The sequence below is a fragment of the Mobula hypostoma genome, chromosome 1, assembly GCF_963921235.1.
Source record: "Mobula hypostoma chromosome 1, sMobHyp1.1, whole genome shotgun sequence".
Taxonomy (NCBI): domain Eukaryota; kingdom Metazoa; phylum Chordata; class Chondrichthyes; order Myliobatiformes; family Myliobatidae; genus Mobula; species Mobula hypostoma.
This window is the reverse complement of record NC_086097.1, coordinates 103,285,650-103,311,863: the sequence shown is the minus strand read 5'-3', so window position 1 is coordinate 103,311,863 and position 26,214 is coordinate 103,285,650. Positions and strand designations below refer to the sequence as shown.

The 26,214-nt window shown below is 41.0% G+C and overlaps 1 protein-coding gene across 2 annotated transcripts in view; it reads right to left on the bottom strand.

Moving 5' to 3' along the window:
* The window catches only part of cdan1 (codanin 1), a 183,580-nt gene extending 166,378 nt beyond the window's left edge, over nucleotides 1-17,202 (bottom strand). For both annotated transcript variants that reach the window (XM_063054209.1, XM_063054219.1), the window contains exons 1-4: nucleotides 17,082-17,202; nucleotides 15,888-16,555; nucleotides 8,812-9,033; nucleotides 3,852-4,027 (exon numbers count right to left, since the gene is read on the bottom strand). In XM_063054209.1, the coding sequence (XP_062910279.1) occupies nucleotides 3,852-4,027; nucleotides 8,812-9,033; nucleotides 15,888-16,555; nucleotides 17,082-17,156 (1,141 nt within the window). In that variant the 5' untranslated portion in view covers nucleotides 17,157-17,202. The remainder of the gene's footprint in view (nucleotides 1-3,851; nucleotides 4,028-8,811; nucleotides 9,034-15,887; nucleotides 16,556-17,081) is intronic.
* Nucleotides 17,203-26,214: the final 9,012 nt, after the last annotated feature.

Here is a 26,214-nt window from a genome sequence, read left to right as displayed (position 1 = left end):
TCCATCTTCCCCAGAACATAATGGTGCAGTTCTACACTGCCATCATAGAAAGCATCCTCTCTGGTTTGGTGCAGCATCCTCTCACTATATTTGAAAACTACAGCAAATTATCACATTAGCAAAAAAAATTATTGGCTGGAGTCTACCATCACTGCAGGCCTTGTATATGTCCAGGACAAAGAAGGTAAGAAAAATTATTGCGAACACAACCCACACTGCAAACTGAATTTTCCAAAAGTTCTCTTCTGGAAAGTGCTATTGGGCTATTAAAAAAAAGCTTCACAGTATATTAAAAGTTATCAATTATTCTAATCAACCACTCCCGTTGGTCTTCCCACCCTCCTCTAACTATTACCTCCATCACTGCACTGTAGACACTTTAAACCACTGATTATAATGCTGTTTATATTGTAAACACATGCAAGTAATTATGCATTTGTTGTTCCTCTACATGCCTCGGGCTTCAAACTCGCTGTTTCTTTAGCATTGTTTATGAAGCTGAGTCGTTAGCTCGATGCTCAATCCAGCATGGATGGAAAGCATGCAAGGAGCTGGCCATGTTCGAACTCAGGACCACTTGCCTCAAAGTCCGGCACTGATGCCACTACACCACCAGCCAGCTTATTTACGTATTTATAAACATTTTATTTCACATCCATCCTTTAACCTCTAATGTTATTTTTTTTATAAAATTCTTTATAATTGACAATAGGCAATAGGTGCAGGAGTAGGCTATTCAGCCCTTCAAGCCAGCACCGCCATTCACTGTGATCATGGCTGATCATCCACAATCAGCACCCTTTTCCTGCCTTCTCCCCATATCCCTTCACTCCGCTATCTTTAAGAGCTCTCTCTAACTCTTTTTTGAAAGAATCCAGAGAATTAGCCTCCACTGCCTTCTGAGGCAGAGCATTCCACAGAACCACAACCCTCTGTGTGAAAAAGTTTTCCTCAACTCCGTTCTAACTGGTCTACCCCTTATTCTTAAACTGTGGCCTCTGGTTCTGGACTCCCCCAACATCGGGAATATGTTTCCTGCCTCTAGCGTGTCCAATCCTTTAATAATCTTATATGTTTCAATCAGATCCCCTCATGTCCTTCTAAATTCCAGTGTATACAACCCCAGTCGCTCCAACCTTTCAACATATGACAATCCCACCATCCTGGGAATTAACCTCGTGAACCTACGCTGCACTCCCTCAATAGCTAGAATGTCCTTCCTCAAATTTGGAGACCAAAACTGTGCACAATATTCCAGCTGTGGTCTCGCCAGGGCCCTGTACAACTGCAGAAGGACCTCTTTGCTCCTATACTCAATTCCCATTGTTATGAAGGCCAGCATGCCATCAGCTTTCTTCACTGCCTGCTGTACCTACATGCTTACGTTCAATGACTGATGAACAAGGACACCCAGATCTCGTTGTACTTCCCCTTTTCCTAACTTGACACCATTCAGATATTAATCTGCCTTCCCGTTCTTGCCACCAAAGTGGATAACCTCACATTTATCCACATTAAACTGCATCTGCCATGCATCTGCCCACTCACCCAACCTGTCCAAGTCACCCTGTATTCTCATAACATCCTCCTCACATTTCACACTGCCACCCAGCTTTGTGTCATCTGCAAATTTGCTAATGTTACTTTTAATCCCTTCATCTAAATCATTAATGTACATTGTAAATAACTGCGGTCCCAGCACGGAGCCTTGTGGTACCCCACTAGTCACTGCCTGTCATTCTGAAAAGGACCCATTAATCCCCACTCTTTGTTTCCTGTCTGCCAACCAATTTTCTATCCATGTCAGTACCCTACCCCCAATACCATTTGCTCTAATTTTGCACACTAACCTCCTATATGGGACCTTATCAAAAGCTTTCTGAAAGTCCAGGTACACTACATCCACGAGCTTTCCCATGTCCATTTTCATAGTTACGTTCTCAAAAAATTCCAGAAGATTAGTCAAGCATGATTTCTCCTTCGTAAATCCATGCTGACTCGGACCTATCCTGCCACTGCTATCCAAATTGTTGAATATTGTTTTTTGTTGCATGTCATGCCCTGACCAAAATACCACAGCAAATCCCATATACATGTAAATGTACATGGTGAATAAAGTCGATCCTTGAAATCCCATGTTGGCCTTCAAAGCAAAGGATTTGAGCACAGGAGTGAAGATGCCTTGCCACTGCTCTACAGAGCCTTGATGAGATTCCAGCTGGTGTTGTCTGACAGCTTTATTGATTGAATTAGTATACTTTCCTGAGTAATAATGTTATTGCCATGGAGAGAATTCAACAACTCCTAGGATGATAAGACTGATGTATGAGGAGAGATTGGAATAAGGTGATATTTCACAGAAACATACAAAACTCTAAAAGTACAGACAGAGAAGATAAAAGGAAAGAATTCCCAACAGAAAGTAGAAGCAGGGGTCACAGTCTCAGAACTTGGAGCAGGCCATTTAGAATGAAGACCATGAGAAATTTTTTCATCAGAGGATAGTAAAGCTGTAGAATTCTCTACTAAAGAAGGCACTGGAGGCCAAGTCATTAAATATATTCAAGAATGAGATTGATATGTTATTTAATGGCAAAAGAATTGAGGAATGTGAGGAAAAGACAGTAACAGCAGTACTACTTTTTGAGGTGTTTGATAAGATTTACGTTACCAAACATCTTACAAACTTCTATATGTGCACAGTGCATCACAGACTGGTATGGAAGCACCAATGCACAGAAGTGCAAAAGGCTGTAGAGCAGGGGTTCCCAACCTGGGGTCCATGGACCCCTTGGTCAATGGTAAAGCTCCATGAGATAAAAAAAAAAGGTTGGGAAACCCTGCTGTAGAGGGTTGAGTCTCAGTCTGCTCCACCATGGGCATAATCCTCGCACCATTGAGAACAACTTCGAGAGGTGATGCCTCAGGAAAGCAGTATTCATCACCAAGGACCCTCATTATCCAAGACATGCCCTCTTCTTGCTACTAGCATTGAGGTGGTGGTACAGGAGCCTAAAAACTCAGACTCAATGATTTAGGACAGCTTCTTCCCCTATACCATTAGTGAATCCATGAACATCATCTTGTTATCTTTCTGTTTTGGACTATTTAGTTTGTAATGTTTATGTCTTTGTTCTCTACTGCTGCTGCAAAACATCAAATTTCACATCACCTAAATCAGTGATAATAAACCTGATTCTGGCAATAACTCTGTTAAAGAATGAATCTGGTCTGAAGGCGGACAAAAGAAAATAGAATACCAAACTGAAACTCCTTAGACATTTGATGTATTTCATCAAGGTAACACAACGGTCTTTCACAAGATTCCCTAAATGGTGAGTTTCTGATCATAGCAATGGCACTGGAGGAAATGTACAGCCAGCATTAACAACTTATGAAAACATCCAAAATAAGTAATTCCCTACATGGAGAACTAAAGGGCATTTTAAATATACTAGGACAAAGTCTTATACCTGAAGGTTTTATTGGACAGGATCAGAATATTCTCCCACCACATATATTACATTCAGACAAACATACGTCTGCACATTACATTTCATTATCTTATCTTAAGTTAATTTTTCTTAAGACCTGAACTTACTTGTGTACTCACAACAGAGAGAGACCATTTGGTCCATACTGACTTTTGAGATTTGCCACTAAATCCTGTTTTCCTACATCTCTGTACGTTTTTCATTTTGATAAGTACATCAATCCCCTTTGGCTGTTATAAAGAATTTGTTTCTAATTCACATTTGGTTAATACATCCCAAATCATCATTCCCAATGTAAAAAAAATCCTCATCTTTCTTCTGTTTATCTTCAAATCAGTAAAAAACCTGTTCACTTACCAGAGATACAGGCCGAGTACAACTGAGCCAACACATCCAACTGCTTTTTGTGAGAAACTTTGTTTACATCGGCACATACGGCAATACTATCAGAGGAAACGCTTAAGGATCTTCCATATTGACACTTAATTGGTGTGGCTGGGTCTGAGACTGGTGACTGTTGAATCAATTTATATCTGAAAATTTTGAAAACAAGCAAAAATAGTTGAACTACAACCACCAAAAGTACAACTGCAAAATGTACATCAGTGATTCCTTGCAATTTTGCATGCAGGAATTCAGAGTATTTGTAAAGCATATAGAACCGTAAAACCACATGTAACTAAATAAGCAGAACCAGCAATACTGGAGTTACATAGCAAGTGTGACAGTATCTCAAAGGACACCAAACATTTAGTGTTATCTAGACATTTCTTACCAACAAAATACAGCACTTAATGAGTTATTGTGCGTTATTTTCCTTGACCATTCAACCTCTCATTTCAATATTATATTTGCATTTTGTTATCGTAGTAGAGGAGACCAAAAGCTTCAAAGATATCCAACCTGGCTCTCAAACACAAAAAAAAAAGCTTTGTTTATTTATAGTTGATTACTGGTAGTGTTACATTATCAAAAAAATCTGATGTTACACAGGTAAATGCCTCTAGTAAGTTGCTTGTGAGAGATTCTCATCACTGCAAATAAATTATTTCTGGTCCATAATTCCACACACAAAAACCTTGGGTATCATATGAATTTAAAAAGTACAGGCTTTGTGGGTGGTTCTGAGGCAACTGACTTTTAAATCTACTTTGATTTAAACAATTTGAGTTAAGCAGAGTGCTTTTGGAGCACCATCCAGTTGGAAGAACTCAGTAGGAGGAAATGAATTATTGATGGCTTGGGTCAAAATCCTGCAATTTGGATTTCACTTAATTTGCCAAAAAACTACTGAAGCCACTGAATACTGTGAATGTATTTAAGGGGAAAAAACATTTGATAATAGGAAATTGGAAAACAGATTTGATTGATCATACAAGCTTAATTCCTGCAGAATTAAATTAAATTTTCTTTTCAGGTTCTTGTGCTAACCTGACCTCAGTGGTCGGGAAGATGTTGGAGTCAATTGTTAAGGAATGAGGTTATGGAGTACTTGGTGACAAAGGACAAGATACGACAAGGTCAGCATGGTTTCTTGAATGGAAAATCTTGCCTGAAAAACCAACTGAAATTCTTTGAGGAAATTACGAGTAGGATAGATAAAGGGGATGCATATTGTATATGTGGACTTTCAGAAGGCCTTTGACAAGGTGCCACATATGAGGCTGCTAACCAAGTTAAGAGCCCATGGTATGACAGGAAAGTTATTGACATGGTTAGAGCATTGGCTGATTGGTAGGAGGCAGAGAGTGGAAATAAAAGGATACTTTTCTGGTTGACTGCCAGAGACCAGTGGTGTCCTGTTGGGGTCGGTGTTGGGGTCGCTTCTTTTTACGCTGTGTCTCAATGATTTAGATGATGGAATAGATGGCTTTGCCGCCAAGCTTGCACATGATACAAAGATTGGTGGAGTGTCAGGTAGTGTTGATGAAACAGGAAGGCTGCAGAAAGACTTAAACAGATTAGCAGAATGGGCAAGAAAGTGGCAAATGAAATACAATGGTGAAAAATACATCGTCATGCACTTCGGTAGTAGAAATAAATGTGCATATAATTTTCTAAAATGGGAGAGAATCCAAAATCTCAGATGCAAAGGGTCTTGGGAGACCTTGAGCAGAACACCCTAAAGATTAACTTGCAGGTAGAACCAGTGGTACGGAAGCCAAATGTAATGTTAGCTTTCATTTCAAGAGGTCTAAAATACAAGAGCAGGGATGTGATGCTGAGGCTTTATAAGGCTGGTGAGGCCTCACCTAGAGTATTGTGAACAGTTTTGGGCCCATCATCTAAGAAAAGATGAGCTGGTATTGGACAGGGTTCAGAGGAGGTTCACAAAGACAATTCTGGGAATGAAAGGGACAAATATAAAGGGGACAAAAACGCAAGGAACATTTGATGACTCTGGGTCAGTACTTGCTGGAATTTAGAAGTATAAGGGGGATCTCACTGAAACCTTTCGCATGTTGAAAGGCCTAGACAGAGTTGATATGGAAAGGATGTTTCCCATGGTGGAGAATCTGGGAAAAGAGAGCACAGCCTCAGGATAGAGGGGTGTCCACTTAAAACAGAAATGCGGAGAAATTTCTATAGCAAAAGGTGGTGAATTTGTGGAATTCGTTACCACAAGCAGCTGTGAAGGCCAGGCCATTGGGTGTATTTAAGACAGAGCTTAATAAGTTCTTGATTGGCACAGCATCAAAGGTTATGGGGAAAAGGCCAGGCAGTGGGTCTGAGGAGAGGAAAAAAGAGGATCAGTCATGATTGAATGGCGGAGCAGACTCGATGAGCAAAAGGCCTAATCCTGCTCCTATGTTTTATGGTATTATTAACTGAACACCAGCTGTCCATGACAATAATCAAAGGGTTCTTCCTAAAATAATTAAGAAAAAAAATCTAGACTATGGTGTGAATACATATTTAGGATAATACTTAATAGAATGGTAAGGGTAGGAGGAAAAAAAGGCAAGATGAGTATTATTTTTGTAATGCAGCTAGTTGCTGTGATCTGGAGTCAATTGCAATAGGTCCCCTGAAAAGGAAATTGAGAGATTCACTGGTAACCTTTAAGAAAGAATTGGAGAGGGACCTGAAAGGAAACTATCTGTCATGCGTAGGTAAAGACCCAAGGGACAGGATAGCTTTTCAGAGTCTGACAAAGACAAATTATCTCCTGAACTGGTAATAGTTTGTAATATTAACATTTCAGTTGTATAATAAACTAAATGAAGGTCTTTCACAACAAGCATCTATTGAATAGAAATATACAGGTCACTATTCCACGTTGAAGTGTTATGATAAAATTCCTATTTGCATGCACGTTTGTTACAAAAACATAGCAAAGTAAAAAAAACATTTCAGTATACCACTGTGTAGACATAATAATGGAAATCCAGTATAATCTGGAGGGTAAAATGCATAGCAGCTAGCATAATGTTATTAGAACTCCAGAGGCCTGGGTTGAATTCCCACCAATGTCCGTAATAAGCTCATACTTTCTCCCTGTCACCACCAGGGATTCCTCTGGGTGCTCTGCTTTCTCCCATACTCCAAAGATTAGGGTTAGAAGGTTAATTGATCACATAGATGTAATTGGGGGCACAGGCTCGTTGGACCGGAAGGGCCTGTTATTATGCTGTATTTCTAAATAATCTAAAAAAGTTGTTTGCCAAAAGTAAACTGATTGCAAAATAAATCTCTACAGGGTCATACTTAAGTATCAGAATCAGATTTATTATCTATCACTGTCTTACATGATGTGGAATTCGGTGTTTTGTAGCACCAGTACAGTGCAAAGACATAAAATTACTATAAAGTACAAAATAAACACTGCAAATATTAATATATTTCTAAGTATTTATATATAAATACACAAGGTAAATAGTTTGGAAAACAGGAAAATTATCAATTCACCCTCTATCCTGAATGTAATAACAATGCTTGTTTCAAAAATTAGAAACAGTAGATCATTCCTCTCCTCAAAACTTTTTTATCATTCAGTGGGTTTGCTGATGACCTGTACCTCAAATCCATTTGCCCACCTCAAGATCCCAAGGAAATAATTATCTACCTTTCAAATTCTTTTAACCCTGGAAGTGATTTTTTAAAATTCCTGGGATATTGTTATTGTTGTAAAAAGGCCATTCATTCACCATCTACTACTGCAAACAGTTTGAGTCAACTTTTGAATCACTGCAATCACTGTGAAGATATTTCTAAAAACAAATAGGGAATCCTAACCCCACAATGGCAAAAGTGAGGTACACTGGTACCTGATTTGGAGAGAACTTACAGACCCAGTGGCCACTTTATCAGGTACATTAATACAAATATCTAATCAAACAATCATGTGGCAGCAACTCAATGCATAGAAACATGCAGATAAGGTCAAGACATTCAGTTGTTCAGACCAATCAATAAATGAGCAAGAAATGTGATCTAAGTGACTTTGACCATGGAATGATTGTTAGTGCCAGAGTATCTCAGTATCAGAGAAACTGCTAATCTCCTTGGGTTTTCACACATCACATGTTACAACAGTAATGGGCAGAGGAACATCTCTGAATGCACAACACATCAAGCCTTGAAGCAGATGGGCTACAGCAACAGAAGACCACACCTGAATCCACCACTGTACTGAATAAAATAGCTACTGAGTGCATGTGCCAAATGTGCCTTGTCATTTTAACAGGAAAGCTCACATTTGTGAGGTGCTACAACTGAAGCTTTGGCAAGTTGCTGCCATCCATTCTGCAGAGAACACACAGTGGAGCTAAAGCAGATCAGTGACAGAGGAAGTACATGTTTAAGGTGGCTGTAGGGACACCAATCAGGAAGCTCATTTTGCCCTGAACAATGTCAAGCTTCTTGAGAGTTGCTGCAGCCATATTCGTCCCGGCAACTGGATACCTCAATCCTTAACAGCAAGCAAACCAGATTTAGATAACATTGCACTCAAGTTGTACCCTGTAAATCAAGTGTCTGCGGTATGCAGCATGATTACAATATTCAGATAATGATATGGTCTGCATATTTAAAGCCACTTGGAATTCTCACAAAGATAACAAACCAAGAAACTTCATGCACCCTTTAAGGGATCCAGACACACAAAACTGAAATTTAGTCATGGGGTCCATCAAATACAGTAAATACCGTCATTGTTGATTTTTGGAAAACAATGGTAAATCAGAGTCCAGTATGAAATACTTGATTTCCACCTATGCACCATTAAGACTGTCAAAAAACTGAAAGATGAAAATAGAAAATACAAATGTGTTAAACAAGAAAGACATTTGCCCCAGAGGTTTAGTAAGTTTAATACCTTTCAATTTTCAACATTTCCCGTTCTTCCTGCAAGTTACTAGAAGGTATGAGAGGGCCAAATCGCTCTGGTCCAGCTCTGAATGCTTCGAAAGTAGCTCTTTTGGAGTACGTAGTGGACAATGGTTGACTCAAAGGAGTGGAAGTGAAACACTTCTTGGGTCTGGATTGCAACCGCTCTACACTGACTGGAGTAGGGTTAATTCTTCTTGATGGTTTTGTTCTACGGAAATGAATGCAATACAAATGATTATTGACCAACAAATTTTCTCTTTAAAGAAGAGAAAAATGTCTAAAATATTGGAACATTGTTCATTGAAAGTGGCGATACAAGTAGGCAGAAAGATGAAGGCAAGTGGCATGCTTGCCTTCACTGAACAATCATTGATGTCATTTGAACAATTAATGAATAAATATAAAATATCAAATAACACTTTCTTTTGTTACCTTCAATTAAGGGCTTATTTAAAAGACAAACTGTCTCAAACAATGTTTTTGCCAAAATCTAATGAAATTGAAATTTTAATTCAAAAAGGAAAAATTTAAAAATTTATTTCTTTTATGTATAATTTGATTCAAAAACAGACAATTAAACAAGGAATCCACAAGTCAAAACAAAAATGGGAAACAGATCTGAATATTAAAATTGATGAAACAAATTGGTCAAGACTGTGTCTTGACAGTATGACAAATACAATAAACATACGACGTAGATTAGTACAATATAATTTTTTACACCAATTGTATATTACGCCGCAAAAAATAAATAGATTAAATTCAAATTTATCTGATCAATGCTTTCGGTGTAATCAAGAAATTGATACTTTCTTACATTCTACTTGGTCTTGTTCTAAAATTCAACCTTTTTGGATAAATTTAAGAGTTTTATTGGAACAAATTACTGGAACTCAACTTCCATATAACCCTGTATTATTTCTATTAGGTGATATTGAAGGGATAAAACCAAAACTTAAACTGAATAAATATCAGAAAGAATTTATAAAAATTGCATTGGCAATATCGCTGGAATATTGAAATTTCTAGTTGTATTCCACTCGAAAAAATTACTTAAAATTATGTGTGTGAAAAAAGTACATGATAATTGTGAATTCCTTATCCAAATAAAAATAAAATTTAAAAAAAAATTTAAGAAATAAATATGATACATTTTTGAATATTTGGCACCCATATTTACAAAAGATAGGATGGCATATTTAGTTGCTCCGATGATAAAGATGTTGGTCCCTCGGGGAAAGTAATAAATAAATATACTAAATTTATTTTGAATCCCATGGAGCATGTGGAAACTTTCCAATATCCAGGCAGTTCTTCTTTCTTCTTTCTTTTTCTTTTCTTTTTTTTTTCAGGTAGGGGTGTATATCGGGGGGAAAGGTTAAGGGGGGGGAGGGTAGATATTATCATTCTATGCAATCATTTTGAAAACTCAATAAAAATTATATTTAAAAAATTTTTTTTTTAAATCAAATGTCAAGTTAAAACTGTACAAAATGTTAGTAAGACCCCAAGTGGAGAATTAGGAGCAGTTCTGGAGGAATATTAATAAGCTAGAGAGGGTCCAGATAAGATTTACAATGATGTTGCCAGCCTCAGAGGGCTTTAATTTGAACAGACTATATGGGCTTGGGCTGTTTTCCTGTGAGTAACGGAGATAGACAGCTATCCTTATAGAGGCTTATGAAATCATGAGGGGCATAGATAATCTGGACAGCCACCGTCCTTTTCCCAGGGTAGTCTAAAAGCAAAAGGTACAACTTTATGGTGGTCTTAAGGAGAAAGATTTAAAGGGGAGCTGAGGGGGTAGTTTCTCCAGAGGGTGGTGGGTATATGGAACAAGCTGCTAGAGGAAGTGGTACAGGCGAGTACAATTACAATGTTGAAATAAACATGTGCATGGATAGGAAAGGTTCAGAAATATATTAGCCAAATGTAAGCAGGTGGAACAAAGCTGGATAGACATTTGGCCACCGTGGACATGTTGGGATGAGGGGCCTGTTTCTGTGCTGCACCACTCTACGACTATACCTTGCATTTATTTAACACACACAGTATTTTTTTACAGCCAATAAAATGCTTTTAAAAATCTGAATACCACTGTAATGCAGGGAATATACCACCTAATTTCTACAAAGAAATAGCAAAAATAGCAATGACAAGAGAGCTTATCTTTGTACTAACCCAAGAGACATACAGCATTGAAACAGTCCATTTAGCCCCCCATCCCATCTTTCAGCACTTGGCCCACAGCTTATGACAAAGAGATTCAAGTGCTCATCTAGAAACTTCTTAAACACCATTAATGACGTTGCCTTCCCCACTCTCTCCAGCAGCGTAGTCAAGGTATCCACCACTTGCTGAGTGAAAAAGGCCTCCCTCAGATCTCCTCTAAATCTCTTATCCTAAGTCTGTTCCTTCTCGTTGTATTCTTCCCTGATAAAGATAAAAGGTTCATGCAATTGAACCTATCAATACACTAATTTTATACATCTCCTGTCCCCTCTTAGCCTCTTCCACTCCAGTGAAAACAGACTTCTCTAGTCCCTTCCCATAATTGAATAATCCACATTCCAGAAAACACCCTGGTAAATCTGCTCTGCATTCTCTCCAGCACTATGGCATCTTTCCTATTCTGTGATAACTAGAATTGCATGTAGTAAGCATTTTGAATGACCTGACCAATATTTTATAAAGTTGGAAGTAACCTCCCTGCTCCTCTATTCAGTGCTCAGTCTAATAAAGGGCAGTATCTCATATCTTCTTGACCATGTTATCTACCTGCTCTGTGACATGTATTCTGGACGTGCACAATAATGTTTTTCTGTTCCTCAATACTCTCTAGGACCTCACCATTTATGGTGTACACCTTAGCCTTGTTAATACTTCCAAAATGCCCCAACATCACCTTTATCTGAATTAAACACCTGCCATTTCTCAGCCTATTTCACCAACATATTAATGTTACTGTGAAGCCTAGACTACCCTCCAGACTACCAACAAGAAACTGAGGACATATTTGACAGAGGTGTATGAAACAATGAGTATCATCATCATGTGCCCAGTTGTATGGCGGGGGCAATCATGGTCTCCATGACCATGATTGTCCTTGGCAGTTTTTCTACAGAACGGGATTGCCATTGACTCCTTCTGGGCTGTACCTTTACAAGATATGTGACCCCAGCCATTATCAATACTCTTCAGAGATTGCCTGCCTGGCGTCAGTAGTCACATATGCAGGACTTGTGATTATGCTCCAGCTGCTCATATGACCATCCACCACCTGCTCCCATGGACCCTGATCGGGGTGGTCTAAGCACCTTGCCCAAGGGTAACCTGCAGTCTAGCAGAGGGAAGAGAGCCTTACAGCTCGCCACCCCATAGGGGTAGAGTTAGGGTAAATGCAATAGGCATTTTCCACTGAAGTTGGGTGAGATTAGAAGTTATAGGTTAAGAGTGAAAGGTGAAATATTTAAGGGGAACTTCTTCGCTCAGAGGGTGGTGAGAGTGTGGAACAAACTGCCAGTGGAAGCGGTAGATGCAGTTTTGACTGCAGCATTTCAGAAAAGGTTGGATAAGCACTTGGATAGGATGGATATGTAGGGCTACAGTGCAGTTGCTGGTCAATGAGGCCAGGCAGAATAACAGTTCAGTAAGGACTAAATGGGCTGAAAGGTGTTTCTGTGCTGTGGCGCACTATGACTTTATAATTCACCAATCTTCATGTCAGCTGAAAACTTAAATGATTATATCACCTACAACCACATTCAAATCATTTACGTATAATGTACTGCAAATAGTAAAGGTCCCAGTAGCAATCCTGGTGGTTGTAGGCATTCAATCACAAAAACTCCTCTCCAACATCACCATCTGTCTCCTATTGCCAAGCACTTTTGGAACCAATTGCCAAATTGCCTTGGATCCATTGGCCTCTAACCTTTTCAACCATTCTATCATGTGAGACTGAATTCATGTAAACCACATCTGTACAGTAGATTCCATTAGTTAATCGGTGCATCCACTTATTTTTGGACAACTCTTAAAGAACAAAAACAAACGAAAAAATAGCCAGGACTCCCTTCATTTATTTGGGACACTATGCCGCTTAATTAGGACAAGAGATTGTTGCTGAACAGTTTCTAACTAGCGTCAGTCACGTGCACTTATGTGACTGTTAGACACTACACTGAGCTTAGAGCGAACAGTTTTTAAGTGTCAGTTGTGTGTGTTTGTGTTCAAAAAGCAGTGATCTTTGTCACTGATAGTTGACGAGAAATAAGCAGTAATACAACTCAGAACTGGATTGCTCACTGTGGTTTCAAGTTTTCAGACTTGGTGATACCAGAAATGGTCGAGAGTGAAAATGAAATTTTTTCACTACTTCAACCTACGAAGAATTTGAAGGTAAACAACAGGAATTCTGCAGATGCTGGAAATTCAAGCATTTGAAGGTAAACAACAGGAATTCTGCAGATGCTGGAAATTCAAGCAACACACATAAAAGTTGCTGATGACCAGCAACTTTTATGTGTGTTGCAAGAATTTGAAGGTATTGAGTATCATCATGAATGTTACAATGAGAATGAAGATCTCGACAATGCAACCATTGAAGGCATTGTATGAATGCAATTCATTATCTGCACTGGGTGTCTGCACTGACTTTGTTCACTTACATTCAATCAAAAGAACACAACAGTATACACTGGGTGAATTCCTCTGTCAATAGCCATCAAAATCAGAAACAAGTTTAACATCATGAGCATATGATGAAATTTGTTATTATGCAGCAGCAGTACATTGTATACATAACTGTAAATTACAGTAAGAAAATGGTTCAAATGATTCAATTTAATATCAGAGAGTGTGTATAGTATACAACCTGAAATTCTTACTCTTCACAGACATCCATAACACCAAAGAATTAATGACAGAATGATAGAAACATCAAAACCCCAAAGCCCTTCCTCCACCCAACTCTCCCACCACTTGCTCCAGGAAAAGCACCAACCCCCTCCGACCAGGCAAGCAATAGCAAAAGCCCCCAAAGAGGTCCAGTGTGTGTGTGTGTATATGTATATGAGTATATATGGGAAAAAATGTAGTGAGGCAATGTTCATGGAACTAATACCGTTTTATAGTGCTGTATTAACATTGGTAGTGTTCTTATTTGCTCTAGTTCATTTAAATAGATAACTGTTACTCAGTTTAACAGCAATTTGTCTCTTTGATACCTTTTTATCCATTTCCATGTAACTTCAGTTAAATGAGGCAGCCACTTAATTGGGCCAAAATGTACTAGTCCTGATATGTTCAAATTAACTAGAATCTACCGTACTTTGTAAAAAAATTTCAAATTGATGAAACAAAGTCTGCCCTTGACAAAGACACGCCGGTTATTTCTGGTCAGTCTCTGCCTTTCCAAGGCACCGCATCTGATCCTCGGAATTTATACCAAGAGCTTCCCTAAACTCAACGTAGGTCTGTAAATGCCAGGCTTTTCTTTGCCTCATTCTTCAAAAATGGAACCACATTTACAGTCCTCCACTGCCTCACTTTGTCACCAGCAAAACATGTCAGAGTCAGAGCTCATGCATTTTTCAAACAAGAGCCAGATTTTTTAAATTATATCAGGTTATGGGTAAGTATTCCCTTGGGCATCAGGGGAAGTCCACCACCTTAATTAAAATCATAGAAGAACTTGATATATGAAGTAGCAAGACAATGTTCTCTAAAGGTTCCATATCCAAGACTGAATCTACAACAGTGCAGCAGTAGAATGTCAGTTTGCCTTCCTGTTCCAGTTTCTGGGATGGACTTGCACCAAATCTCCTGACCCACAGGCAAGACAGCTATTGCTGGACCACAGCTGACAATTCAAGCAAAAGGGTGAAGAGATTCCATTGTCAAGTTAGCCAAGTCTAAATGTCACATTTCCAGGTTTTTTTCGTGATACTAAACCAAGTGTGAATGCAAAAAGGTTTTGAGGGAAAATAGAAAAGTTGGGTAAATGGGGAAGGACGCAACAGATGTAATACCAGGTGAATAAATATGAAGTTATCCACTTTAGTACACAAAACAGAAAAGCAGAGTTGCTGTTCAAAATTTTGACATGCATTGAAGCTGATAGGAACCTGGGTGACCATGCACACAATGCATGCATAGTAAATTATCAGGAAGGAATGGTATGCCTGCCTTTAATACAAGATGAGTGCTTTAGACTAACTACAATTATATACATTATTGATGAGGCTGCATCTAGAATATCATACATAGTTTTGCTCTTTTGTCATACAAGGAACACAGTGAAGATTCACTGGACTGGTTCACCATGAGACACTGAGTAGACTTGGACTGCATTCCAGAGTTTGGAAGCAAGTGAGATCATAGTAACTCATAATATTCTTTCATGCCTTAACAGGGTGAACACAAGGGCATCCCAGCTGGCTGAGTAGAGGGTCTCAGAATAAGCGGTGACCCATTTAAGACATTTAGCTACATGCATCAGTAGCGTTGCAGGTTATAGAGCTGCAACCTCTCAGCTCGTGACCCACATTTGATCCAGATCAGTGCCGTCTGTGTGGATACCTTGTTTTCTCCCATATCCTAACGTCACACAGGTTGGTCAGTTAACTGGCCACTGTAAATTGCCACTTAATGGGTGGAATAATCTGAGGGGAGTTGAGGAGGATGTGAGAATAAAGTGGATTAATGTACATTGTTATTTGGTGATCAGCACAGACTTGTTGGGCCAAAGTCCCTGTTTCCCTACTGCATCTCTCTATAACTCAATCACTCTATGACTCAAATGAGGAGAAATTTCTTTACGCAAGTGGTGGTGAATTCTCTAACCTGGAAGGGCTGTTGAGGTTCAGTCACTGACTTTGTTCATAACAGATATTTCTAGACTTTGAGGGAAATCAAAAGATGTAGGGATTTTGCAGGGAAATGATGTTAAAGTGGAAGAGTTATGATTTTGATGAATGAAAAAGCATGTTCAAAGAATAAGATGCCCTACTAATATTAATTGAACTGTGAATTAAGTTATTCATACTAAAGCACATTTACCTTCCAAGAGCAGTTGCACCCACAGGTGGAAACTCTTCCAGGTTGTGTATATTTAGCTGAGCTTCAGGACAAGGGGTGCTGACAGTCTCCACGTGCGTCTTGTTAGCATTCCACTGCACAACATCCTCGTCAGTTGGGCTTCTTCCCAAGTCCTTGGCTCCTTGGCGACCAGCAGCTATGAAATTCTTCTTCCTAGCACGTCGCTGAAACTGGTTTTCAGGACTCTGAACGATGAATTGCCCAAGGCTGGCTCTTTGAGTTAATCGTCGCTCTCCATAGCGCAATGGGGTACTATTGCTGAGGTCAGGAGGACTAATGGGGGAAATTGCACCGTTCACATCACTACTGGACTTCGAGAAAAATGAGGAGCCACTGGACAAAGGAGACTGGAAGGAAGCATTTGAATTAAAGGAACTATTTGGTGTGTCTGGGAATAACTGTGTTTTAGTCCCTCTTGAGGTCTGCGAATTGCTAATCCTTACTGGCTGAATGCTCTCATCCCGGTCCTGAGCCGGTTTCTGCCCCTTGACAGAGGACGTCTTTCCAGGAGTAGGTGGCCCATTTGGTATCAGCTGGTTTGTCTGTTCTCTTAAAAAATTTAGAAGAAAGGGTACAAAGTTTTTCCTCAGGGAATTATATGCCAAAAGCTTGTCACTCAATTCACCATCCTGTTAAAATGTAAGATAAAAAAGTTTCAGTAAATGTCGAAGCTGACAGGCAAGAAGAAGGCGCCTTTTTGAAAGCACATTCCACAATCATGTCCTAAGGTACATGTATATTCGAGGGGTAGGGAGAGATCTGACAAGGAGGGTGGATGAGGAGGGAGGGAGTCGATGGGTATCTTAGGGTGGCGGGACCACGGTCGGGGGAGGAGAAGCTTAGGGGCGAGAGATAAAACCAGTAGAAGAGTAGGGTAATCAAACCACAAACAAAAGAAAATCTGCAGATGCCGGAAACACACACAAAATGCTGGAACTCAGCAGGTCAGGCAGCATAAAAGTACAGTTGACGTTTCGGACTGAAACCCCTCAGCGGGACTCTGGGGGGAGATGGTGAAGTCTAGGTGGTAGGGAAAGGAGAGTGGGAAAGTGGGGCCCAGCTGCTACCCTTTTCTCTCCCGCTCCTCTTTCAGACTCAGCCGGACGGCAGGAAGGTAAAGGGCGGTCTCTACGTGAGGCCACCTGCCTCCTTTACCTGGACTTGCAGCCACAGCAGCGCCTCAGCCGCCGCCAGCTCGCCGCTCAACAGCAGCTCCAACACCGCCGCCATCACCCGCGCAAGCAGCGCGCGGCCGGCCGGACGGCTGGCACGTGACCGCGCCGTCTTTCCCTCCGCCCACCCCCGTCCGAGTGACGTCGTTGTACTGGCTCCCTCCCTCTCAAGCGAACTAGTTCCACCTCTTCTCTCCTCTCCAACCCGTCAGCTCGCCTCTCCCTCTGTACTCCAGGCCCCAACAAAAGCAGTTTCTTTAATATCACGTTTAGTTCTTTTGCCAATTTTCGTCTTTTTATGTGCACTAGGTCTTGACCCATCTGTGAACGACAACAGTTTTTCTCTTTATATCGTATGAATCCCGAGCCAGATTTCTATCGATGTAATTACATCCAATATAACCCATCTATTCTTGAATTAAAAACAACACACACGAAATGCAGGAGGAATTCAGAAGGCCAGACAGCATCAATGGAAAAGAGTAAACAGTCGACGTTTCAAGCCGAGCCCCTTAATCAGAATTGGAAAGCAAGAAAAGTCAGATAAAGGAAGTGGGCGGGGGGGGGGTGAGGAAATAAGGTGAAAGAGGGCAACATGAATGGGGAATGGTGAATAGGGGACAATTACCAAAAGTTCAAGAAGTCAATGTTCATGCCATCCAGAAAGAATATAGTGTGTTGCTGCTCCAACCTGAGAGTGGCCTCATGGCAGTGGACTGAGATGTCGGAATGGGAAGTAGATTTGAAATGGGTGGCTACCAGGATGTCCTGATTTTTAGTGCTCTGAGTGTGGCCTCCTATATATCAGACCTGACAGAGATTGGGAGACCGCTTCATCAAGCAACTTCGGTCCAACCACCACAAAAAGCAGAATCACCCAGTGGCCACCAATTTCAATTCTACTTTCCATTCCAACATGTCAGTCCATGGCCTACTCTACTGTCACAATGAGGCCACACTCAGGTTGAAGGAGCAAAACCTTATATCCATCTGGGTAGCCTCCAACCTAACAGCATGGACATCTATTTCTTGAACTTACAGTAATTGCCCGATCCCCACTCCTATTTCCCTCTCTCACTTTACCATCTTACCTGCCCATCACCTCTCCCTTATCTTCCATGATCTTCTGTCCTCTCTCATCAGATTACCTTCTCCAGTCCTTTATCTCTTCCTCCAATTAACTGCCCAGTTCTCTTCTTCACCCCTCCCCCACTCCCAGTTTACCTATCATCTGCTACCTTGTACTTCTTCCTCCCCCCATCTTCTTACTCTGACTTCTCATTTTCCTTTCTTGTCCTGAAGAAGGGTCTTAGCCCGAAATGTCAACTGTTTACTCTTTTCCATAGATGCTGCATGGCCTGTATTTTCCTGTTCCTCCAGTATTTCAGTACCTTAACTCTCCTCAGGTCTACCTCCAGCTCCAGACTAAGGAGCTGGTGGTAGACTTGAGGAGAGCTAAGGTACTGGCGACCCCTGTTTCCATCCAGGGGGTCAGTGTGGACATGGTGGAGGATTACAACTACCTGGGGATACGAATTGACAATAAACCGGACTGGTCAAAGAACACTGAGGCTGTCGACAAGAAGGGTCAGAGCCATCTCTATTTACTGAGGAGACTGAGGTCCTTTAACATCTGCCGGACGATGCTGAGGATGTTCTACGAGTCTGTGGTGGTCATGTTTGCTCTTGTGTGCTGGGGCAGCAGGCTGAGGGTGGCAGACACCAAGCAGAATCAACAAACTCATACGTAAGGCCAGTGATGTTGTGGGGAGGGAACTGGACTCTCTGACGGTGGTGTCTGAAAAGAGGATGCTGTCCAAGTTGCATGCCATCTTGGACAATGTCTCCCATCCACTACATAATGTACTGGTTGGGCACAGGAGTACATTCAGCCAGAGACTCATTCCACTGAGATGCAACACAGAGCGTCATATGAAGTCATTCCTGCCTGTGGCCATCAAACTTTACAACTCCTCCTTTGGTGGCGGGGGGGGGGGGGTCAGACACCCTGAGCCAATAGGCTGGTCCTGGACTTATTTCCTGGCATAATTTACATATAACTATTTAACTATTTATGGATTTATTACTATTTAATTATTTATGGTGCAACTGTAACAAAAACCAATTTCCCCTGGGATCAATAAAATATGACTATGACTATTTTGTGGGTATTGCTTTAGACTTCCAACATCTACATTGTAAATCATTTATACACAGCATAAAAAGAAGCACTCCCAACACCAACCCCTGGGAAACACCACTAGTCACTGGCAGCCAACCAGATAATATTCCCACTCGCTGCTCTTACCAATCAACCAATGCTCTAACCATGTTAGTAACTTTCCTGTAATACCATGGGCACTTTACTTGGTTGTGTGGGCATGTGGCCAAGTGGTTAAGGCATTGGGCTAGCGACCTGAAGGTCATGAGTTCAAGCCCCAGCCGAGGGAACATGTTGAGTCCTTGAGCAAGTCCTTGAGCACTTAATCACACATTGCTCTGCGATGACACTGGTGCCAAGCTGTATGGGTCCTAATGCCCTTCCCTTGGACAACATTGGTGTCGTGGAGAGGGGAGACTTGCAGCATGGGCAACAGCTGGTCTTCCATACAACCTTGCCCAGACCTGTGCCCTGGAGAGTGAAGATTTCCAGGCGCAGATCCATGGTCTCGCAAGACTAACGGATGCCTTTACTTGGTAAGCAGCCTCACGTGTAGCACAGGGAGTGCACATCTCACACAAACTCACAGGATCCCAGAACACATTCTATACAGTCAGAAGAGCTTACCAATACCTTTTCTTTCTGATGAGGCGAAAGAGAGCTGAACTATGCATATCCATCCTCCTACTCCCATCAAAGACAAGGCTACGTAGCATCCACGCCAAGCCAAACAAACTCAAAAATAGTACTTTCCCCATGCAATAAGGTTGATTAATACTTCAGTCCACTAACCCACCCCTCTCCACCACCACTACTTTATCATTTCCTGTCAGTCACCTTATCTACAAACACTCCAGTAGACATACAATCTATGTATTTAATCTATCTTCTGTATTATATTTATTGTATTTTTATTATTGTATTCTTTACCTTACTGTGTTTTTTGTGCTACATTGGATCTGGAATAACAATTATTTCATTCTCCTTTACACTTGACATTAACGACATTAATCAATCTAGAAACTTGAAAACAACTATCTTTTCTGTTTTCTTTTCAGATTTTCAGTGACAGCCAAGATCCCATGGAATGGTAGACAGACTCAAGGGGATGAATGGCTTTCTCCTGTCCCTAGATGTCATGGTCATTTTGCATTACAAAGCTGGTTCACTGAAAGCAGAAGGGCATGCTGAGAGCACATGTCAACCCGGTAGACCTACAACACACAACTATTCTGTACACGTAATAAACAGCATGTGACAGAGCTAAGTGATCACATTGCCAATGGAAAGGTCAAAGTTCTGCAGTCCTTCCATATCTAACCACGAGAAAATCTGCAGATGCTGGAAATTCAAGCAACACACACAAAATGCTGGTAGAACACAGCAGGCCAGGCAGCATCTATAGGAAGAGGTACAGTCGACGTTTCGGACCGAGACCCTTCGTCAGGACTAACTGAAAGAAGAAATAGTAAGAGATTTGAAAGAGGGAGGGGGAAGGGGAGATCTGAAATGATAGAAGACAGGAGGGGGAGGGATAGAGCTAAGAGCTGGGAAGTTAATTGGCTAAAGGGAAACAAAGCAGGAGACATGGGAGAAAGAAAGGGGCAGAGGAACACCAGAGGAAGATGGAGAGCAGGCAAGGAGTGATTGTGAGGGAAAGAGAGAGAGGAAAAAAAGGGGGGGGGGAATAAAATAAATAAATAAAATAGGGGATGGGGTAAGGAGGGGAGGAGGGGAATTAGCAGAAGTTAGAGAAATCAATGTTCATGCCATCAGGTTGGAGGCTACCCAGACAGAATATAAGGTGTTGTTCCTCCCATGTGAGTGTGGTTTTATCTCAACAGTAGAGGAGGCCATGGATTGACATATCAGAATGGGAATGGGATGTGGAATTAAGATGTGGGCCACTGGGAGATCCTGCTTCCTCTGGCAGACAGAGCGTAGGTGTTCAGCAAAACGGTCTCCCAGTCTGCGTTGGGTCTCACCAATATACAGAAGGAAGGCTACACCAGGAGCACTGGACATATTGGACTTCCATATCTAGTTGTGATTGATGGGGGACAACGAACAAACAAATGGAACAGGAAGCTTCAAGTATATCCATGGTAATGACTGGGGTTGACATTAAAGAAAAGCTAAAGGATATGTGGCAGCGTGCAGCCAGAAAGGCCAAGAGTGTAATCCACCACTGCTTCCTCCTGCAGCTAACGTTTGGCCAGTTTGATTCACTCCATGTGAGATCAAAAATCACCAAGTGCAATGAACGCGGCAGAAGCTATGCATCAGACAACACACCAGTCATTCTCTCACTTAAGCAGTTCTGTCATGAACACTGCAACTGATTTCTATCATTAGGTCAGAGGTAGGGCAGAATTGTCCATCTTGGTCACCTCCAAACTGAAGGCATGAACATCAATCTATTTAACTTCCAGTAACTATTTCCCTGTTCCTCCACCCTCCTTTATTTTCCCTCATTCTCAAAGCTTTCTCATCACTTAGCTTTCTTCTCCTGCCCTCATGACTTGCCAGTCACCTCTTCATCCTTATTCCATGGTCTACTAACCTCTCCCATCAGATTCCTCCATCTTCAGCCTTCAACCTTGTCCACCTGTCTCCTCCCAACTTCTCACTTCATTCCCTTTCAGTCCCCCCTCCCCTTCACCTGGTTTCACCTATCACCTGCCAGCTTGTACTCCACCCCACACCCCAACTTCTTATTTTGGCTTCTACCCACTTCTTTTCCAGTCCTGATGAAGAATCTCAACCCAAAACATCAACTGTTCATTTCTCTGTGTAGATGCTGCCTTATTTGCATTTGTGTGTATCAGAAGTGGGGATGTTTCCCAATGATTCCATAATATTCAAATAAAGAAAGAAATGCTTGGTTGCATTCTAAACAATACAGGCAGGCATTGGATTATGTTGTCCAATGCAAATGGGACTAGCTCAGGGACACATCTTGGTCAGCATAGACCAGTCAGGCCAAAGGGCCTGTTTCTATGCTGTATAACTCAATGACTGAATAAATATTCATGCCACTAATGTACCAGACATTGATCATCTCTAATAACATATATGTATTGACATCATTGAGATTCAATGATTACCATCAATGAGTCACCACCATCAAATATGTTCATATCATAGCTCATCAAAATCATTACATGGGATTTTTTTCTTAGATTTGTTGGGGATTTATATATCCTAATTTGCATCAAGACAGTAAGCACCTCCTCCTCTGTAATTCCCTATAAAGCTCATGAACCCACTGCTGTGTTTCCTCAGTTCAATAGACTCCATGCCTGTCTCTCAAGTCAATAAAGATGGGAAAAACCCATTTAAGATCTCCTCCATCCCTTTTGGTTCCATGTATAGATGACCACAATGATGTTCAAGTGGACCAATTTTGTCCCCTATCCTTTTTCAGATTTCCCCCACAAGTGCTCTCTTGCAATTATTATACTTCTCAAGCATCTCATTTGTTCCTTGCCACCTAAACCTACTATGCACTTCTTCCTTCTGCTTAAACCAGGATTGCAATATTCTTCAAAAACCAAGGTCCCCTAAACTGGTTATCCTTGCCTTTTATTCTGACAGGAACATACTTACTCTGTACTCTCAAAATATCATTTTTAAATGTCTCCCACTTACCTTCACAAGAAAAAATAAATTATCCCTATTCACAATTGCCAGATCCTTTCTGATGCCATCAAAATTGGCCTTCCTCCAATTTGTAAATTCAACTCGAGTACCAGATTTGCCTTCTCCATAATCATCTTGAAGCTAATGGAATTATTATCACTTGATCCAAAGTGTTCTCCTACACACACACACATGTCACATGCCCTGAGTTGTTCTGTAATTTCTTTTGGGATCAATAAAGTATCTATCTTTCTAATAGGAGATCCATCCAGTTCTTTTGCAATATGAGAATCCCAGTCAATATGTGGAAAGTTAAAACCACCTATCACCACATCCCTATTTTTCTTGCAACTATCTGCTAATCTCTCTAGAGATTTGCTCCTCTAAATCCTACTGACTACTGGGTAGTCTATAATATAATCCTATTAATATGACTATCCAAGCAACACACACAAAATGTTGGAGGAACTCAGCACGTCAGGCAGAGGGCCTCAGACAAAAACATCAACTGTTTATTCTTTTCCATAGATGCTGCCTGACCTGCTGAGTTCCTCCAGCATTTCGTGTATGTTGCTTGGATTTTCAGCATCTGCAGATTTTTCATCTATGGGATTATCCCTTTCTTCCTCCACCATTATAGCCTCAGTAGACAAACTCTACAGTCTGTTCTGTCTGAACAGTTTCCCTGACTACTACTGCTGCCTTTTCACCTTTTAATACCTCCCCCTCTATCACATCTAAAGCAACGATTGCAGGAGTGCATTGAGCTGCCAGTCCTCTCCTTTCTGCAACAAAGTTTCACTAATGGCTACAATGTCATAATTCCACATGTTGATCTATACTCTGAGATCACCCACCTTACCTATAACACTCCTTGCATTGAAATAGAGGTAACTCAGAACATTATTCCCACCATGTACTCTGCACTAGCTGCCTATCGCCTTTCCCTTTTCTCTCTCCTGTCACCCAGTTACCTGTGCTGTGTATCTTAGATGTAACGATCTCTTGTCAATCAACCCCTCAGCCTCCAGAGCAATCTAGAATTCATCCAGTTCTGATTCCATAATGTGGCCTATAAAAAGCTGCAGCTGCAAGTGTAGTCACCAGTCTTCCCACATCCCACAAGAGGAGCTTTCGACTGTCCTCCCTGGAATTCACATTGTTGTAATTGTGCAATGAGGAGAGATGGAAAGAAACTAACTTACCAGAAACTTGCCTTAGTCTCTTGAACCAAAGCCTCAGGCTCTCCACTCTAACAGTATTCCATTCGCACAGGGCCTGATAAGATATCCTCTTAGACTGGGGCGAGATTCAAGATTGGATCTCATGACATCAAGATTGGGGGTGTAGTGGACAGCAAGGAAGGATATCAAAGCTTGCAACAGGATCTGGATCAACTGGAGAAATAGGCTGAAAATGGTGGATGGAATTAAATGCAGAAAAGTGTCAGGTGTTGCACTTTGAAAGGACAACCAGGGTACGACTTGCACAGTGAACAGCAGGGCACTGAGGAGTGTGGTAGAACACAGAGATCTTGGAATATAGATCCATAATTCCTTTAAAGTAGCAGAAACAGGTAGAAAGTTTCATAAAGAGAGCTTTTGGTACATTGGCTTTCATAAATCAAAATATTGAGTCTATGAGTTGGGATGTTATGTTATAGCTGTACAAGACATTGGTGAGGTCTTATTTGGAGTACTGTGATAATGTTGAAGAAATATCAGTAAGATTGAAAGATTACAGAGAAGATATACAAGGATGTTGCCAAGCTTTAGGACCCGAGTTATAAGGTTGAATCGGTTAGGACTTTATTCTGTGGAGCTTAAAAGAATGAGGGGATACTTGATAGAGGTACACAAAATTATGAGGGATATAGATAGGGAAAGTGGGCACATGGCCAAGTGGTTAAGGCATTCGACTAGCGATCTGAAGGTCGTGAGTTCGAGTCCCAGCTGAGGCTGCATGTTGTGTCCTTGAGCAAGGCTGTATTGGCCCTTGCCCTTCCCTTGGACAACATCAGTGTCATGGAGAGGAGGGAATTGCAGCATGGGCAACTGCCGGTCTTCCATACAAACTTGCCCAGGCCTGCGCCCTGGAGAGTGAAGACTTTCCAGGCATAGATCCATGGTCTTGCAAGAGATGGGGAAAATACAAACAGGCTTTTTCCACTGAGGTTGGGTGAGTCGAGAACTAGAGGTCATAGACTAAGGGTGAAAGGTTAAATATTTAAGGGGAGGCTGAAGGGCTAAGGAAACCATCTTTACTCAGAGAATGGTGAAAAGTGCAGAATGAGCTGCCAGTGGAAGTGGTGGATATGGGTTCAATTTCAACATGTAAGAAAAATTTGGTTAAGTACATGGATGAAAGGGGTGTGGATGGGTCTATTCCAGGTGCGGGTCAATGGAACTAAGCAGAGGTTCAGCATGTACGGATGGAACATATGACCTGCTTTGGTGCTGTCTCTATAACAGAAAAGGTAGCACAAACTTGTCAAGTTAATCAATCATTTCACTTTTAGATCTCTGGTAGAAAAAAAAAGCAGAAAAATTCTGACGCTGGGTATATGAACAAGCTTTAGACTAAATTTGTGGAATTGCTCTAGTGAGCTGCAAGTCCAGGGATTCTGAAGGTGGCATTGGAGGAGCCTCAGCCCTCGTTTGTGTCCTTGAGCCTACCTGGATGAGGACGGTCTGCCAAAGGATGAACTAATTGACTGCTGTGAAATGGGGGACCTTTGAAGTTGGGGTAGGGAAAAGGACAGATTTCGTAATAGCATAAATGGAAATTAATATTTACAATCTAATAGCCATTATAAAAATGTAGTTGTAGTCTCCAAGCTTGAGAATTAAATGTTCTATGACACTTTAAAAAATTGGAAAAGGAAGCTTGGTAAGCTTGATAATATTAAAAAAGATAATGACAGTCCATAGGACCAATTTCAGATTCCAGTTCAACATGTAGAATCAGCACAAGACAGAATGCATGGGTGAGAATTGTTGGCTGGCCCATCAAACAGTACTGGTAGTCCAGGATAGAGTATGAATTTAAAAATTAGAGGTGCATGTAACAAAGGTAATAGAATATTTATAGGGTTCTTCAATCTATATCTAGATTAGACGAAGTAAATTACCAGTAAGAGTGGAGAATGAGGGAAGAGGCTATTTTAGATCATGTTGCATAATGAGAATGATGTATTTGATTTAAGAAGCAGTGATCACAATAGAAAATTATGCAAAAAAGCTGGGTTTATAACTACAAATCTAAGTTGAATGAGGAGCTCGAAGATATAAGCATTTATAAATAATCAGATTTA